This window comes from Ctenopharyngodon idella, chromosome 17 (assembly GCF_019924925.1).
Source record: "Ctenopharyngodon idella isolate HZGC_01 chromosome 17, HZGC01, whole genome shotgun sequence".
In the NCBI taxonomy this organism is placed as follows: domain Eukaryota; kingdom Metazoa; phylum Chordata; class Actinopteri; order Cypriniformes; family Xenocyprididae; genus Ctenopharyngodon; species Ctenopharyngodon idella.
In genome coordinates this window covers 265,610-285,532 of record NC_067236.1, presented here as the reverse complement: position 1 = coordinate 285,532, position 19,923 = coordinate 265,610, and the positions used below count along the sequence as shown (strand labels likewise).

At 36.9% G+C, this 19,923-nt stretch overlaps 1 protein-coding gene across 3 annotated transcripts in view; it reads left to right on the top strand.

The window, feature by feature from the left end:
• The window catches only part of kif6 (kinesin family member 6), a 204,618-nt gene that overhangs the window by 78,173 nt on the left and 106,522 nt on the right, over positions 1 to 19,923 (top strand). For all 3 annotated transcript variants that reach the window (XR_007925896.1, XM_051867843.1, XM_051867844.1), the window contains exons 10-11: positions 1,405 to 1,508; positions 9,942 to 10,047. Coding sequence is in view for 2 of the 3 variants with exons in the window: in XM_051867843.1 (XP_051723803.1) it covers positions 1,405 to 1,508; positions 9,942 to 10,047 (210 nt within the window). In the remaining variant the exon portion in view is untranslated. The remainder of the gene's footprint in view (positions 1 to 1,404; positions 1,509 to 9,941; positions 10,048 to 19,923) is intronic.

The window sequence follows — 19,923 nt, the reverse complement described above, 5'->3', positions numbered from 1 at the left end:
TTCACTCTGAGCATTAAACAGGACTGTTAACATAACACAAATTAACCTTGTGTGTGGCTACTTCATAAGAAACCGATAAAGCAGACAATACAAATGCACAAGAAAACCATTCACTTATCTATAGAGGTTGAATCCAGAGGAACTCTGAAGCGCGCTGCTATAGTGAGTGTAACCAGCTATTTAAATGTGTGAGCAACAAGCTCATTGGCTGCAGAAGTGACATCAGCTTGACCAATCAGCTTGTGCCAAGTAGTTAGTGCTGTAATTATCATCAGCTTGCGCTAAGGACCCATCCGCCTACGCCATTTAGTTTTGTGACTGAACTATATATATATATATATGTATATATATATATATATATATATATATATAATATACATGTATCCTTGAGTGTTGTTATTAAAGATCAACAGTATTAATCAACTGTAATTGAATTCTCCTGCATATTCTCCTTGCAACCAAGCCCCTACACCTGGCTCATTCATTCTTTCTTTCTTTCTTTCTGGGAAAGAATGGGTATATCACCTTAAAGGGTTAGTTCACCCAAAAAAGAAATTTCTGTCATTAATTACTCTCCCTTGTGTCATTCCACATCCTCTAAGACCTTTTTTCATCTGCAGAACACAAATTAAGATATTTTCAATGAAATCTGAGATGGGTTTTTTTTTTTTTATTTTTTTTTTTTTATCCCCCATAGAAAGCAACGTAATTACAACATTCAGGGTACAGAGAAGTAGTAAAGAGTGAGACAGTGTATTTAAAGGTTATGGAAAGTATCTTTGAATCTTTGAATGAGAATTTTTAAGTGAATCAGCTTGTCACGTGTAGATGAAAAGAAGATATTTTGAAGAATGTCTGTAACCAAACAGTTGATGGTGCCCCATTGACTTAATTCCCCCCCCCCAAACCCCCCAACCCTTACTATGGAAATCAATGGGGCCCATCAACTGTTGAGTTACCCATGCTCTTCAAAATATCTTCTTTTGTGTTCAGCAGAAGAATACAATTCATAAAGTTTTAGAACAACTTGAGGGTAAGTAAATGATGACAGATTTGTCATTTTTGGTATCTCTTTAGTAATTTGTTATAATCAATAGTGAAACTTCTTGCTAGTATTTGTCAAATTAATCAAGGCTTTCATTGTCTGAAAAACAAGTGATATCCCTTTTATCTGGTGCATTTACTTAAAATTGTGCTGCTGCCAGAATATATTATGCATAATTTTAGAAACAAGTGCTGAATTAGGAACCACATACTAGCATAATATTTTTAGTATTTCTGCAATAGAAAGATATGGTAAAAATAGTAAGAGTATAACTATAGTATGAGGTTCTAAATTCAGCTAATGTGAGACTCTTGCCCGCTATTTATGCTGCTGAAATGTTTATGTTGTTTGTCTGACAGCTGATTGTCCGTCTGAAGAAGGAGATTCAGTCTTTGAAGGAAGAGCTGGCTCTAGTGACTGGAGAACAAAGAAGTGACAAGCTAACCCAAGAAGAGATCCAGCAGTATGTACCCATTAATTCCTCACTTCTCAGTCTGTTAAAACATTGACTAATAATGAATTGTGATTACTGATGGCACTGTTTATGTGCATGTCAGATAATAGATTAGACAGAACGATCTTCACAATTTCATTCACAATTTGAATTGAGTCTCAGCTGTGGAGTTAACAACACACTGAATTTCCATGCATATAGAAGACTAAATAATTAACTTTACATTGGCTAGTTGTTATGGTCACTGGAAAGAGGAAAGGAGTTGAGCTGTGGATCTACAGTGGGTACGGAAAGTATTCAGACCCCCTTAAATTTTTCACTCTTTGTTATATTGTAGCCATTTGCTAAAATCATTTAAGTTCATTTTTTTTCCTCATTAATGTACACACAGCACCCCATATTGACAGAAAAACACAGAATTGTTGACATTTTTGCAGATTTATTAAAAAAGAAAAACTGAAATATCACATGGTCCTAAGTATTCAGACCCTTTGCTGTGACACTCATATATTTAACTCAGGTGCTGTCCATTTCTTCTGATCATCCTTGAGATGGTTCTACACCTTCATTTGAGTCCAGCTGTGTTTGATTATACTGATTGGACTTGATTAGGAAAGCCACACACCTGTCTATATAAGACCTTACAGCTCACAGCGCATGTCAGAGCAAATGAGAATCATGAGGTCAAAGGAACTGCCTGAAGAGCTCAGAGACAGAATTGTGGCAAGGCACAGATCTGGCCAAGGTTACAAAAAAATTCTGCTGCACTTAAGGTTCCTAAGAGCACAGTGGCCTCTATAATCCTTAAATGGAAGATGTTTGGGATGACCAGAACCCTTCCTAGAGCTGGCCGTCCGGCCAAACTGAGCTATCGGCGGAGAAGAGCCTTGGTGAGAGAGGTAAAGAAGAACCCAAAGATCACTGTGGCTGAGCTCCATAGATGTAGTCGGGAGATGGAAGAAAGTTGTAGAAAGTCAACCATCACTGCAGCCCTCCACCAGTCGGGGCTTTATGGCAGAGTGGCCTGACGCCCCTCTCCTCAGTGCAAGACACATGAAAGCACGCATGGAGTTTGCTAAGATGGTGAGAAATAAGATTCTCTGGTCTGATGAGACCAAGATAGAACTTTTTGGCCTTAATTCTAAGCGGTATGTGTGGAGAAAACCAGGCACTGCTCATCACCTGTCCAATACAGTCCCAACAGTGAAGCATGGTGGTGGCAGCATCATGCTGTGGGGGTGTTTTTCAGCTGCAGGGACAGGACGACTGGTTGCAATCGAGGGAAAGATGAATGCAGCCAAGTACAGGGATATCCTGGACAAAAACCTTCTCCAGAGTGCTCAGGACCTCAGACTGGGCCGAAGGTTTACCTTCCAACAAGACAATGACCCTAAGCACACAGCTAAAATAACGAAGGAGTGGCTTCACAACAACTCCGTGACTGTTCTTGAATGGCCCAGCCAGAGCCCTGACTTAAACCCAATTGAGCATCTCTGGAGAGACCTAAAAATGGCTGTCCACCAACGTTTACCATCCAACCTGACAGAACTGGAGAGGATCTGCAATGAGGAATGGCAGAGGATCCCCAAATCCAGGTGTGAAAAACTTGTTGCATCTTTCCCAAAAAGACTCATGGCTGTATTAGATCAAAAGGGTGCTTCTACTAAATACTGAGCAAAGGGTCTGAATACTTAGGACCATGTGATATTTCAGTTTTTCTTTTTTAATAAATCTGCAAAAATGTCAACAATTCTGTGTTTTTCTGTCAATATGGGGTGCTGTGTGTACATTAATGAGGAAAAAAAATGAACTTAAATGATTTTAGCAAATGGCTGCAATATAACAAAGAGTGAAAAATTTAAGGGGGTCTGAATACTTTCTGTACCCACTGTAATGGCTTATTGTCTTTTATTAAAGATAAGCATGGAACAGAAAATACTAGAACAATGAGCGACCACAAACCGATACAGCTTAGCAGCAAAACACCATAACAATAACCGACCAGCAGTGAAAACAGAAGAAGGCTTAATACATACGGTACATAAGGCAACAAGATAATTACCAAAAAACAGGTGAAACACATGAGGGCTAATCAAACACCATAGCAACTTACACAAACAGGAAGACATTAGGATGACAGACATAATAGGGCAAAATAAAGTTGAAATAGTCCTACAACACATAGGCTGTAACACTAGTGTGGCCGAACATTTTAGAATGTACTAAATTTGCTCATGATCAGTGCTTTTTTCTGCATTTATTTGATTATTTGATCACCTTTTATTACTGAGATCATTCATTCTTCTCTCATTTCTTGGTACTGTTTCTTATTTATTTAAAACTGCAATACTAACTCCAGTACTCAAGAAGCCAGGTGCAGATCCAAATAATTTTGATAATTTCCATCCAATCTCTAATTTGAAAGATTGTTGCGGCTCAGGTAAATGATCATCTTTCAGTGAACAACCTTTACGAACAATTTCAATCAGGTTTTCGTTCCTATCATAGTTCTGAGACAGCCCTTGTCAAGATTTCTAATGACTTATTAGTAGCGGCTCACTCAGGACTCTTATCTATATTAATTCTTCTTGATTTAACTTCAGCGTTCGACACTATTTCTCATGAAATTGTTTTAGACAGACTATCTCCGGTCGTACTCAATTTGTTCAATTAGGCCAGTTTAAATCAGCACATATTACTACAGGTGTCCCACAGGGATCAGTTCTGGGTCCTTTATTATTTATTATTTATTTATTGCCACTTGGAACCACTTCTGAACTTCCTCCATCTTCTCTTTCTAACTGTTTGTCTGAAGTTAAAACTTGGTTTTTAAGTAATTTTCTTAAGCTCAACAGTAGTAAAACAGAGATACTTCTTGTAGGTGCAAAAAATAATATGTCTAGCGGTTTCTCTATGTGCATTGATGGTTCTACAATTGCTTCTTCAATGCAGGTTAAAAGACTGGGGGTTATCCTCGACAGTACTCTATCTTTTGAAGTGCATATTAACAAGATTACTTTTTTTTTTTTTAATTGTTGCATGTAAATTGTTTTATGTGTTTTATCTGCTTGTAATGTGTCGTTGAGTATCACGTAAGGTGCCCATAAATAAAATTATTATTATTATTATTATTATTATTATTATTATTAATCAACAGAATATGCAGTATTTGATTTATTTACCTCAAACATGGCTTTACTTCTTTGACTGACTTTATTCTCTGTTTTATCACTTCCTTTGTCCTTTGGCACAGTGACTTCTGTTTTCTCTCTTCACGGTGTACACCAAAAGGGCTTTCTATTATAAGGCAGCAAACATCCATACAATCACTGAGTGTAAGGCCAAATTAAATTTGGATTACATTTAAATGAGTTTGATGACTTCCAGGACAATGAAATTCAAGATCAATCTTTTGTTTAAAAAATTCATGTGTAAAAGTTTTTTGGATTCAAACACCTCTTTAAATCCAGTTGCCATATCCAGGCCACAAAAAACTAATGACTACGTTTTCATGTGCACCAATAATGTGATTATTTCAAAAAAAGCCATTATAATACGGTATTTACATGCCTGCTTATTGTGATTGAAATCGGCGTACACCACCTAGTTTAATGCGATTATGGTTACTACGATTATAGCTTAAATGCATTTGTTTGATCAAACTATTGTTTACATGAGGTAAAGTTTAATCGCAATATTGCCAAAATCCCATTATAATCGCATTATGTATACACACTGAATATTTAAAGTGTCTTTTTGCAATAGTTTTATGGGTTACAAGTCCGACTGCCCAGTAAAGCAATGCATTTGCTGAGAAATATAATGAGAAACTAAATGGGAAACAAAAGTGAACATAATGATAACATAATGGTAATCCACTAGTAATGATTCAAGTGTTACTATATACTTTGGTAACACTCTATAATAACTGCATGCTATGAATCATTAGTTAAGCTTTATCAAATAGTCAATTCATCATTTATAAACCATTAATAGACATTAGTAAGCAGTTTATAAATACAGCTATAAATGCTTTGTTCTTGATTTATAAGTATATCTATAATGTGTTTAATCATTTTATTTTTATAATTTATTAATGATCAATTTATCATTTCTAAATTGTTACATTATTTACAAACCAGTTATTTAGGAGTTGTCAATGGTTCATAAGATCATTTAGAAAGTGTAAGTAAATGATTAATGAACTATTTAATTAGTTATTATTTAATATCTTATTATTTAGACATAATAATAGTTACTCAGTGTGTTGATAAATGCTTTATTAACATGTATTCCTACTGTATTTCATAATTAATTCAGGTAGTTATAAAAAAATGTAGTAGTTGTCAGTTTGTGAGCTCATCTAAAGTTAGGACTATTTATGCCTCGTAAAGCTTTTACAGAGATTTAAAGACTTAGTTATCTTCTAAACAGAAAAAGGAAACAAACACAACACAGAGTGATACAAAACAGAAATATTTATTTCAAGATGCAAAAAAATGAAACTGTACACTTGATATAAAATTAAAAATAAACCTTGCTCTTTTTTGTTCATTTTATTGCTTATTTAGTTGATGTATATTCATTTTGTTGCTTATTTTGTTGACGTATGTTCATTTTGTTGTTTATTTTTTATTTATATTCCCCTGCTTTCTTATTTTGACCTTTTTTGTTCATTTTGTTGCTTGTTTAGTTCCTTTTTTATCTTTATATTGCAGAGGTTTATTTTTCATGTTATATCAAGTGTACAGTTGTACAGTTTTTGAATCTTGTAATAAATATTTCTATGGTCTAAATAACTGGATTGTAAATAATGTAATACTTAATTTAGAAATGATAAATTTGTCATTAATAATGTATGAAAATACAATTATTAAACACATTATAGATATGCTTATAAATCAAGAATAAAGCATTTACAGCTGTATTTATAAACTGTTTACTAATGTCTATTAATGCTTTATAAATGATTAATTGACTATTTACTAATGCTTAACTAATGATTCATAGCGTGCAGTTATTATAAAGTGTTACCTATGCTCCTAAAGGAATTACTAATTATTTGGAACAGTGTTCTAAAGTGAAGATCATGGTGTCACATTTTACCTTTGTTTTGGTTTTGTTTTCTTATTGCACTCTCAGTTACCTGTTTCCTGTGTCCCTTTGTTCCCGTCAATCATTAGTTGCCACGGACACTCATTTACGATCACACCTGTTAGTCTTTGAGTTAATCATCATTGGGTGGGTTGTACCAATAAGGATTAAGCTTAAAGGGAACCCTTGGTATTAAGACTTGTATGACTTAATATAGTGTAAATGATGTCTCTTACTGAAATATGTAGTAGAAACCCATGAAAGATTTATGTTATTTAAAAAATCCATAACATATTTGGACAATGGGCGGCGCCATTTTGTTTGCGTTCTATGTCAATGTGGAGATGTGGAGACTGACGATTGAGACAGGCTGCCTCAAAGCTCGCGTGTGCCGTGATTCACGAGATATCTGTGATCGCATAAAACAGCAGCATCTTCTCAGCATGTTTAACTGTGTGTATACATTCAGGTGACATATCAGACGATTTTTACACACCATACAACAGTAGTTTGAATAGCCACAGAGACATTGCACGTCTTCAATGTTTTCATCCTCACTAATTTTGCGCTCTGGCTCAAATTGAAAAGATGTTCAATGTTTTAAAAGGAACCCCGCGGATATTAAGACTTGCATGTCAAGTCAAGTCAAGTCACCTTTATTTATATAGCGCTTTTTACAATGCATGTGTTACTAGATTACTGTTGCCCCAAAGTATACAGATGAAAAATAATCAAAGGCATCAGGGCTAAAGTGGAGAAAACATTACACCTGGTCACTTCATGCGTTTTCTCTGATCGGATAGCTATCTTATTTTAAAAAAACGATTGCATTTACACTTGGCCACATAAATGTGTCTCCGCAAAATATATCCGATCCTCAATTCCCGTGCTATGTGCAGATTTCATGGAGTTCACATCACCGAAAGCAACAAATATGAGCTGCATTTTATTGATCATCAGCTACTTTCAAAATCAAGTCCGCAATCGGAGAGGGCACGGCAACATCACTGGTAAGATCATTTAGTCTCATTACTTTTAATGAAGATGATTGTGTTTTGAGCGCCTACGACTTATTTTCAGTTTGATTTGCGGCAGTTTGCGCATTGTCTTGCTGAATAGAAAATCAGCTGCTCATCTGCTATGATGCGTGCTGCAGTAACGCTGTCATATCTGGCTATAACATTACTTAACCTATAACACGCTCTCACGCTTTTATTTTTTAGTATTTTTGGGAGGAGTTAAATTTACATATGTGGTTTCAACAACCAGATACATTTAGACCTGTTCAGTTTTGACTGGAATGCGTCCCAGACCACCTCCTGAAGTGGTTTGAGTGATCGGATTTATATCCGTCTCAAATGCGTTTCGGGGGGGATTTAGACCTGGTTTTTTCACGATCGGATAGCTATCTGATCAGAGAAAACGCATGAAGTGTCCAAGTGTAAACAGGCCCAAAGACACGGATCTTTAGGAAGTTTTATTCGTCCACATTCTTCACAACTTCCCATTCTTTTCTCCTCTTCTTATCGCTAGTAAAGCAGTAAAGACTTACATCGCTTCTCTTGTGGCTCATCGACTGAAAATTACAACCAAAAGCTGCACAATGTGGCATCATATATTATATTCCGAGTTGTGTTGAGGTAAAAATAGCCATAGAGTAATGCAAGTAGCTGACAGAGTACAACCATTTGACGTCATCGACATAGAACGCAAACAAAATGGCGCCGCCCATTGTCCAAATATGTTATGGATATTTTAAATAACGTAAATCTTTCATGGGTTTTCTACTACATATTTCAGTAAGAGACATCATTTACGTTATATTAAGCCATACAAGTCTTAACACCAGGGGTTCCCTTTAAATTTAGATTAAATCAAGGTTTATCTAATAATTCTGTTGCACCAAACTTTAAACCTTGTTTAAAAATAAGCAGGTTTACATTTAAACAGTCGTTTTGATCCTGGATTTAATTTATATTTAAGATTGATTAACGTTAATCCTGTTGCACCATAATTTTAAACTCAGATTTAAATCTCAATTAGGGATTAACTTTAAATTAATAAAATAAAGTGCTGAATGTGGCTGATTGAACAAAGATAGAAACATTGGGTGTCATCAGGTCTCAGAGAGGTGTGTATTACAAATAAAAATGAAAATTGAAGCGCATTGAGCTGGCAGAGTGTGAGGATCCTGGCGGCCCATAATCTTACGCCTGCTATCAAGTGGCTGCTGGGCAGCGATCAAGTTATACTGCCATATTACTATTATATTAATTGTTACTATAAATATATTTCCAGGCTTATGAAATCCATATGTGCTGCCACAATGTTTTCATTGCCTGCTTGATCAGCCCTTTATAATGGTCTCTACATATCAGTTTATAAAGACAGCTGACATTTTACAATTTACATTTTACATTTTACATTTCCTTTATCGCAAAGAGAGATTTTCTGGTGGTCAATTAAAAAGGATAAGGAATATTAATATTTTTGCTGTGTAATAAAAATGGCGAATCCATCATGGCGGAGAAAATTAATCATAAATGGAGGTTTTAATCGCAGGTTAGAATTCTAATCCCTGATTTGTTATTCTGAGTTTAAAATTAAGTGGTGCAACATAACTCGATTTAAAATAAGTTGATGCAGTTCAGTCAGTCTGATGTTTTATTTCAACCGTTACTCCTGATTGGAGGCTTCCATAAATATTTAGTTTATACGTAGAGTTACACTTCAACAAAGTTTAATGGTGCAAAGCAAAAATAGTAGTGTGTTAGTAGTGCGTAAGTTGTAGCTTAGTGCCCATTTACATCAAAACTAGGCTACGTTGTATCTTACGCACAGCTGGTGCAACCGGCCCAAGGTGTGTTAAGGTGATATGAATTCTTGTTAGCAGGTCCTCAACCCAAGCACAAGCTCAACACTTTACCACAATGGTAACCCCAAAACCATTGACATAACCAATGTCCATTTTCTCATCTTGCTAAAAAATGCTTAAAATAACACTTTATTTCAACATTTACTCTCCCAGTTCAGCCCCTTTGCAAAGCATGATGGGAAGTAAAAGTCCTGTTTGATTAACTCCTGGTTGGGTTACTTGATTGAAACATGTTATTTCAGTATGAAAACATAAAGTTTAGTCAAAGAGTAATCGTTTCAAGCCATTTAACATGAAGCAATCACATTTAAACCAGAAACCTGATACAATGGTGTTGAATCAAAATAAATTGTTTAAATAAAGTGAACAGCACCAAAAATCATTTCTTTGAGTGTGTAATTTGCTTTCTAGTATGTGTTAATGCCTTTTAGTGTTTTACAGTGGGAGGCATGAGCATTATTCCTGTTTTGTAGGTTGGAAAAGCAGGTAAATGTTTATCTGGAGGACCCTGACTGTGAAGTAACATTAGACCTGGGGCCTGATATGAGAAAAATCCGCTTTTGTTTCTCTCTGCTAAAGGTATGGGCTTGTTCTGATTATCTTTTGTGTGTGTGTGTGTGTGTGTGTGTGTGTGTGTGTGTGTGTGTGTGTGTGTGCGTGTTTGTTTTCTCCCTTGTCTTGCAGTCTTCCAATCTTTCCTCTGCATTATTATTTAATGTCGGCTGTTTTCTTTCACTATTATGAAAATTGTCAGAATGCTGTTACTTTACTTTCTGTTCACTAAACTTTAAACAAAATCATGGTTCAAATAATAGACTTTCCCACAAGCTTTACTACCAAGGCATGAATAGTACAGAGAAACAATATTCACTTGATTTGTTTGGGCTTACACAGCTCATTCCATGATGGTAGTTGAACAAACTCTGGTGACAAAACCAAACCAATCATCAGGCTTTGTTGGTACCATAACGCTGAGCATCAACTTTCTTTGTCAACTCAGGCTTTGATCCTGAGTTTAAGAATAACTATGAAGCACATGCCCATGAAATTGTGAAATCAGTAGTGAATCATCAATCACATGCTCTGAAACAGTGAACTGCAATTCACTCTTCTCTTCTGTAGAATATTACGAGATTGAAGATTATAACGCATTTACACAGCAAGAAGAAAAGAGTTGTCTATTAACAAGGACATTTTGCTATATGAGTGCAGGTAAAAGTGGTAAAGTTAGCTTATTTACTTGATAGTAAATATATATATAGTGTGTGTGTGTGTGTGTGTGTGTGTATATATATATATATATAATATATAAATAAAACGTCTCGGGTTACGCGTGTAACCATAGGAGTGGGGCGCTGCTTCAAAGTCCCTTTAAGATAAGTCATTTCACTCAGCGGCCATCTTTGAAACGCCTCTCAGGCATTCAAGTGCAGCTCCTATCACTTTGAATGTGGAAACATCAAATTCTCCAAAGCTGTTTGCCAAGCTTTCGATTACATTTTCTAATGCTCACAGTAGATGGCCGAGCTTTAGGAGCAGAGGCCTCAGAATGATGACTCTCTAAAATGAGAGGAGGCCTAACTACACTCCACGTGTAGGAAACTGTATAGGGAGGCACACAGAGAGCCTACAACCTAAAACATGATAACCAGGCAGAGCTCTAGCAAGCGGAGACCTCAGTGAAGGCCTAACTATGCTCCACTCACAGAAAACCACGCAGGGAGGGGCAAAGAGAGCCTGCAACCTGCAACATAATGATCTAGCGGAGCTCTGGCGAGTGGAGGCCTCAATAAGATAACTCTCTGTAGAGAGAGGAGACTTGATGACACTCGCAGTAGATGGCCAGGCAGTAGAAAGCCAAGCTCTAGAAGTGGAGGCCTCAGCATGACAACTCTCAAAAACGAGAGGAGACCTAACTATGCCCCACACTGAGAACAGCTTGTAAGGAGGCTCACAGAGAGCCTACAACTCAAAAATATTGCCCTAGCGGAGCTCTGTTGAATGATCCTCTAAACGAGAGGAGGCCTAACTACGCTCCTAGCATAGGAAAACCATGCAGGGAGGCTCACAGAGCCTCCGGGACCCAAGAGCATTTACTCTGGATCATTTCCCTCTTCTGCTGTTTCCTTCTCCCTCTGGAGTCAAAGGAGGGGGAACGTGAGAAGCGGTGCTCGCCTTCTGGTCTTGTCTCCAGCCTTCAGACTGGGACGGATCAGCTCCCTTTGTGGCTTGAGACGTTTGCCTGGACCAGCACGGTATGCAGGTTTTAAAAGCTGTGGAGCATGCCTTCACCTCCCGAAACTTCCCGACCACCGTTTCAACGCATGTGCCAAACAGCTCGTAAGGTGAAACCAGCACATCCCCAATATTGGCCAGGTTTACCCAGAGATGAATCTCCTCTACCACCTCAGGGGGGAGCCCTGGCCCTGATTCAGGTCCTTCAGCAGGTCAGCCTAGTAAGCATGCAACACAGCCATCATGTGCAAAGCCGCTCCAGCCTGACCCTCTGGCTGCATATGCTCTGCCATTCAAGCATGACGTAAGATGCAGCGGCTTGGTTGGCAGAGATAAAAGATAGCTCATGAGCATCTGTTCAAACGGCGGCATCAACGCATAACCATATTTAGCCTCTGCCTGCTCTTCTTGGCTTGAGGTGAGGAGCACACTCACTGCTGAATCAGATGGTGTGAGAGATAACACATCATTATCCGGCAGCTTGCTCTCGCTAGCCACCGACTACAGAGAGATATTCATACCTCTTTCAAACTCGTCAGCAAGCTCCATCTGCGAACCCCACGAGTGCAGTTTCTGTGAGGTGCAGATGGCTGTCCCTATTCCCTTGAGAAATGGGACAGACGAGAGCACAACTTCCTCAAAGGGAAATGCTCGCAATGCATGCAAACAGCCCCCTCAAGGACTGAGCGTGCATGCTCCTCACCCAAAATATATATATAACATGCATATATATAACATGCATATATACAGTTGCAAGAAAAAGTATGTGAACCACTTGCAGAATCTGTGAAAATGTGCAAAATTTTATTAAAATAAGAGAGATCGTACAAAATGCATGTTATTTTTTATTTAGTACTGTCCTTAGTAAGATATTTTAAATAAAAGATATTTACATATAATCCATAAGACAAAAAAATAGCTGTATTTATTAAAATTACCCAGTTCAAAAGTTTGTGAACCATTGATTCTTAATACTGTGTGTGGTTACCTGGATGATCTACGACTGTTTTTTTGTTGTGTGATGGTTGTTCATGAGTCCCTTGTTTATTCTGAGCAGTTAAACTGAGCTCTGTTCTTCAAAAAAAAATCTCCAGGTTCCAAAAATTCTTCAGTTTTCCACCATCTTTTGCATACTTGAATCCTTTACAACAGTGACTGAATGATTTTGAGATCCATCTTTTCACACTGAGGACAACTGAGGGACTCAAACGCAACTATTAAAAAAGGTTCAAACATTCACTTATGCTTCAGAAGGAAACACGATGCATTAAGAGTCGGGGGGTGAAAACTTTTGAACAGGATGAAGAGGTCCAAATTTTTCTTATTTCGCTTGAATATCATTTTTTTTTTCCATTTAGTACTGCCCTTCGGAAGCAACAGAAAATACTTGCATGTTTCCCGGAAGACAAATTAAATACAATTTACCTTGATCTTCAAATTCCAAATGTTTTCACCCCCCATCTATTAATGCATCATGTTTTTTTCTGGAGCATCAGTGAATGTTTGGACTTTTTTTAAAAGTTGTGTTTGAGTCCCTCAGTTGTCCTCAGTGTGAAAAGATGGATCTCAAAATCATTCAGTCACTGCTGTAAAGAGTTCAAATATGCAAAAAATGCTGGAAAACTGAAGAATCTGCAGGACCTGGAGATTTTTTTCTGAAGAACAGAGCTCAGTTTAACTGCTCAGGACAAACAAGGGACTCGTGAACAACCATCACAAAACAAAAAAAAACAGTCGTAGATCATCCAGGTAACCACACACAGTATTAAGAATCAATGGTTCACATACTTATGAATGGGGTTATTTTAATAAATACAGCTTTTTTTTTTTTTTTTTTTTTGTCTTGTGGATTATATGTAAACATCTTTTATGTAAAATATCTTACTCAGGACAGTACTAAATAAAAAATAACATGCATTTTGTATTATCTCCCTTATTTTGTTAAAATTATTAACATTTTCACAGATTCTGCAAATGGTTCAAATACTTTTTCTTGCAACTGTGTGTATATATATATATATATATATATATATATATATATATATACACACACACACACACACACACACACAGTGCCTTGCAAAAGTATTCATACCCACTGAACTTTTCCACATTTTGACACGTTACAACCACAAACAAAAATGTATTTTATTGGGATTTTATGTGATAAACCAACACAAATTTATACATAATTGTGAAGTGGAAGGAAAATGATAAATGGTGTCCAAATATTTTTACGAATAAATATCTGAAAAGTGTGGCGTACATTTGTATTCAGCCCCCCTGAGTCAATACTTTGTAGAACCACCTTTCACTGCAATTACAGCTGCAAGTCTTTTGGGGTATGTCTCTACCAGCTTTGCACATCTAGAGAGTGACATTTTTGCCCATTCTTCTTTGCAAAATCGGATTGTACAGTGCTCCGTGAGATGTTCAAGGCTTGGGATATTGATTTATAACCTAAAACCTGCTTTAAACTTCTCCACAACTTTATCCCTGACCTGTCTGGTGTGTTTTTTGGTCTTCATGATGCTGTTTGTTCACTAATGTTCTCTAACAAACTTCTGAGGGCTTCACAGAACAGCTGCATTTATACTGAGATTAAATTACACACAGGTGGACTCTATTTACTAATTAGGTGACTTCTGAAGGCAATTGGTTCCACTGAATTCTATTTAGGGGTATCAGAGTAAAGGGGGCTGAATACAAATGCACACCACACTTTTCAGATATTTATTTGTAAAAACTTTTGGACACCATTAATCATTTTCCTTTCACTTCATAATTATGTGCCACTTTGTGTTGGTTTGTCACATAAAATCTCAATAAAATTAATTTTTGTTTGTGGTTGTAATGTGTCAAAATGTGGAAAAGTTCAGTGAATATGAATAATTTTGCAAGGCACTGTACACACACACACACACACACAAAACACACACTTTAGAGACTTTAACATGTAAACAAACATGTAGTAGTTTTAAAGCTTTACATATTTATATATTTATATTCATTTAAAGGCACAATATGTAGGATTTTTGGATTAAAATATCCAAAAACCACTAGAACAGTGTTATATATTTTGTTGACTTGTATACGTACATTATTTGTAGAAACCAATGTTTCCAAGAATGTTTAAATCCAGAGAAATAAGCAATTTTTAACCAGGACATGGACGTGTCCGACTGTCCGTGCGTCGCCTATCAGTGACGTCATACCCGCATTACCCTCGATTTCTGATTTTATTTTGTAGAAACCATGGAAACACCAAAGACGCTTTCATATATTTCATGTTTTATTAGACAAGAGAACAACTGTTTAGTTACATTTATAGAATTATTGTTATATAGCTCAATACATTTAGTCTTATTGTTTAAATCTTGTTTTCTTGATTTTCTGTGAGTACCATGCTTTTACCATGCCTCAGAAAAAAACAGTATTTTCTCAAGTAGCTAACATAGCATAATCAGAAGCAGCTTTATTTTTAGTATAATACAGCATTTTCTCCATTATACAATACATTTGTATTTAATTGCATGCCATTTATCAGCACAAGCCATCCAGCATTTATTAATATGATATTCTAAAATCGATCTCGCCATACTGCAGTGTCAAGGGTCTCACAGCGTTCGCTCGGCAGTAACACACTCAAATGTATCTAATATGATAAAACAGTGCTGCATTACCTCAAACGCTTGATTGGAAGAAGCAGAAGCGGCGACTGTGGCATAATAAAAGTTCCTCTACTGTTGAGCCGTGTGTCACGATCATCTCTCATTAGCAATCGCTCATTCAGCTCCCACAGCACCGTTCTGCTTCATACTACAGTAACGTTAATAATCTCATCCATGAACATGGTTTCTGCCCGAGTCCTGTCCCGATTATTTTCCACTGGCTGTGAGGTGAAGACGACATCTCCCAAGATTCACCGCTCAAACTTGGTGTCATCAAGCTAGACCTTTGTTTTGAATAGGCGACCTCTAGCGGCGAAAATTCTACATACTGTGCCTTTAAACTAAGAGCTTCATAATAATTTAAAAATTGTGCATGTGTAATGGATTAAGGATATAATAATTACTAGGGCTGGGAGTTTAACGCGTTTATTAGATTAATTAATTACTGGAAAAAATAACGTGTTAATTTTTTTTTAATGCATTTAACGCACTTCCCCCGCCTCTAGACCAACATCTGACATTTCATACAGTTGACTGATGAATATAATGCAAGGCAACAACTCACTGCGTGATATAGCCTATAGAATGCAGTTAGAATGGCCATAAAGATATGAAAGTCGATCGATTTGAACCCTTTGAAGTGTACGACAACATCGGCAAGATCAGAACGTTCACTGCTAAATTCAAACGTGCTTTTGCACTTTCGCTTTGGTGGCAGCACCCATCACGCATTATAGATCAACTGACGTGATTTAAATGACAAATCACATTCAAATATTAGGTGCTGTTTTATGTTTCTGTCAGTTGGTGCCCACACCCAAACCGTCCATAACCGAGCGTGCACACGTAATATCTGAGCCAGAGTAGAGGCATGAGTACACTATTTGAGAGCGTGCAAGTTTTGTGGAGAGATTCGTGCTGCACATTACATTGATGTGCTCTCGCGTTAATGTATTAATTACATTGATGCGCACTCGACATGCATCGTTAAAAAATGCCAAAGTAACTGCCTCAAGTGAACTATAAAAATGAAAAGAACGTTGCTTCTGAAAGCTGCAGTCATTTTTTATTGGTTAAAATGAATGGAGAATAACTCATATTTTTCCCTGGGTGCTCAACACTGTCATAGCCTATAGTTCATTATTAAAAACGAAATAAAAGTGATACATCTGCCATATAGCGCTATTGTGTCTGTGTGACGTGTCGCCCCCCACATTAATAATAAATGTGCACATATTGTGGTGAATTAATTTATTAAACTTAGTAACCTAGCTTTTTTGGTAGCCTTCAGTAAATTAACTTCTCAGAAAATGATTCATAAAACATCAGTTGACCATATGTTTACTTTCAATTTCATATTTCCATATTGATAAACAAAAAAAATTAAAATAAAAATAAAAAAAGTTTTAGTTCACCCAAGATTTAGTTCACCCAAAAATTAAAATTCAGTCATCATTTACTCATGGTCCAAAAGTTTGTGTAATAAATTCTATGTTGAATCAAATAAAATATTTCTTTCTGAATCTACTTTTTGTAATGTCTATTTTATGCTTTAGACAATAATGACTTCAAATGATCTTTTGGGGTTAATTTATCAGCCAAATTTGATGTACGATAAATTTGCTATTAATTAGTTTAATTAATCGTCACATCATGTAATTAATTAGATTACAAATTTTAATCGCTTCCCAGCCCTAATAATTACATAATATCTAAATCATACAAAACTATTATTACAATTTTGTCTTTTAAAAAACTTTTGCTATATAGTAATGTTTAACTTGGAGCAGAAATGGGGAAGTGACTTTGAGTCAGAAATGTGTCACTTTGCTCACAGCTGATTGGTCCAAATTTTGTTTGAGATCTCTTACCCATAACATAACCTGCCCCAGAGCAGGTTAGCCATTGAGCATATGTTACTATGGTGATGAACACCACTGTCACGAATACGGCTCCCGCGGCTCCTCCTCCCGGCCGCCGAAGGGAGCCATCACCTGAGTTCTGAGTCACTTCCTTCTGGACTACGTTACCCATAGGCCCTCATTCCTGGGACTGATTGCACACACCTGCGATCATCACACTCACACTATTTAAGACGCACACACGCACCCATACACTGCGAAGTCTTGATTTGCTCCGGTGATCACTACTGAGCGTTTTCTTGTGGACTGTTACCTTGCTATCGATTGGACTGTTTATCATTTGTGAACCTCTGCCGCCTGCCTTGAACCTTGCCTGTTTCCTGGATTACGTTTGCCTGCCGCCTGCCCTGAACTCTGCCTGTTGTAAGTTTCGGTTTGTCTGCCGCCTGCCTCGACCCAAGCCTGTCCCTGTTTCCGCTACTGTCTTGCCCTTGTCTGCCTTGTGCTTTGTTGTCACAATAAAGAAACTGCAAATGGATCCTCACGCTGTCAGCCCTTCATTACAACCACTAAAATCTAAAGCCACTTTCGTGGTGCTTACAACCAAGGGTTGTTGTAAACTAACCTGGTTAGCCATGCTCCCCAAAATGCTTAGAGATACTGATTGTCAAAGATATTGGAAAAAGATATCACTTTGGGGATGAACTGATTGGATATCCCTTTTGTGAATGTGCAGAAATTTGTGAATGTGTGTTAATGTGAGCTTTTACAAGAGGACTATGATATTCTTTTTTAGATCATTAAGACTTTTGTAACTCTATTCACACTGAATTCACACAGGTCTTAGGAAATTGAGGGTCAAAAATTAACCTATTTTACTTGCATAGAAACCATGGAAACACCATGGACGCTTTAATATATTATGTGTTTTATTAGACAAGTGAGCAACTGTTTGGATACATTTATCGACAGAAAACTAATCATTGTTATATAGCTCAACGTGGTTAGTCTTATTGTTTGAATTGCTTGTTTTCTTAATTTACGACGAGTACCATGTTTTTACCATGCTTCAGAGACAACACAATTTTGTCAAGTGGCTAACATAGCATAATCAGAGAGAGCTTTCTCCATTACAACATTTATTTTAAAATTAATTGCATGTCATTTAGCGACACAAGTCATCCAGGTTTTATTAATTTATTTAAATATGGATCTACATTACTGCAAAAGTACTACAAGACTCTCGTACCAGCCACCGAGCGAATGCACAGAGTAACGATAACATAACTTTCAAAACACTCAAATGTATTTAGTATGATTGTTTTAACCATGTAAAACAGAGCATTACCCCACATACACATCGAAAAGAGCAAAAGCGGCCGACTGCAGCATAAGTCCAAATCTCTAACCATTAGGCCACAACTAATATAGCCTAGTTTTCTAACATGTGGATTTATTTATTTAGACATTATTAAAAACATATTATTTTAGCTAAAGAATTTGTGTCAATACTTAGTGCCTTTTGCCCCATGTGTGGGGTAAAAGACCCACCTCGCCACCTCATCCATACATTTATTCATTTTTAAACAAACAAACTTTTATGATTTATTTTAACACAAAATCTGTTGCTGCATTAATGTTCAATAAAAACAAACAGAAGGTAGTCAACAAAAATACTCATTATCACCACAAATACAACCCAGTCATATGTGATTCTCGTTGACGAAATCATCACCAGGTGGCACAAATTGACGGTTTGCAAAATTGTTCAGTAAGACTGTAATTGTGACGTTTTTACTTGTACATGAATATAAAAGAATGAAATTAATTACTGGTATTGATAATAACAATAGAAATAATATAGCTGCGAGCAGCAATTACAGGGCCAAGCACAAAAGCAGCACAGCAAGTCATGGTAACATGACTGGGAGCATCAGACCAACTGCAACAGTGAGCAATTAAAGATCTATTAAGATCATTTTAGGCAAAAGAGCTGAAAAATCATAAATACAGTTAATAATAAATATTTACTGGTTTATCACTTTCGAACAATGGGTGGCGCTGTGACCAAATTCATGCGGTATGGTCAGAGTGAGGTGACAATGACACTCGCAAAGTTTGGTGTCAAAATGTCAAAGCAATGCAGAGATACAGACTCAACAATCACTTTGACATCAAGCCTCTAATTCGTTGCTGTGGTATACGAAAGCGGTTTTGTTTATCAACACGAAATACATAACTTTTTGCCATCCAAAATTATAAGCATATAAATATTTTTTTTCTCCACTAGGTGGCGCTGGTCCGAAACTTCTCAGCCTCCTTCAGGGCATCGTGCTGATGACCCAAACCGAGTTTCGTAACAATACACTAAATTAAAATTCAAAATGGCTGACGGCGGAAATAGCCGATATGGAAAAATTGGATATCATTCGGCTCGGCATGATGTCCATCACATTTATGTGGCCAACGACCCGGCATTTCAGCAGAACAGCAATTGTGGCAAAGGGACGTAACGTCTCCATTCCCTCCTTCAGGGAACGAGGGTTACATACGTAACCTAGACGTTCCCTTTCATGTTCGACGTTACGTCAGAACAGACTGACGAATGGGGTCCCTTACAGAACGCCACAATAGCTGTCTTCCAGTGACCTGTATAAGTGATGGCACCCTGTCGTGAGGCCCAGCAC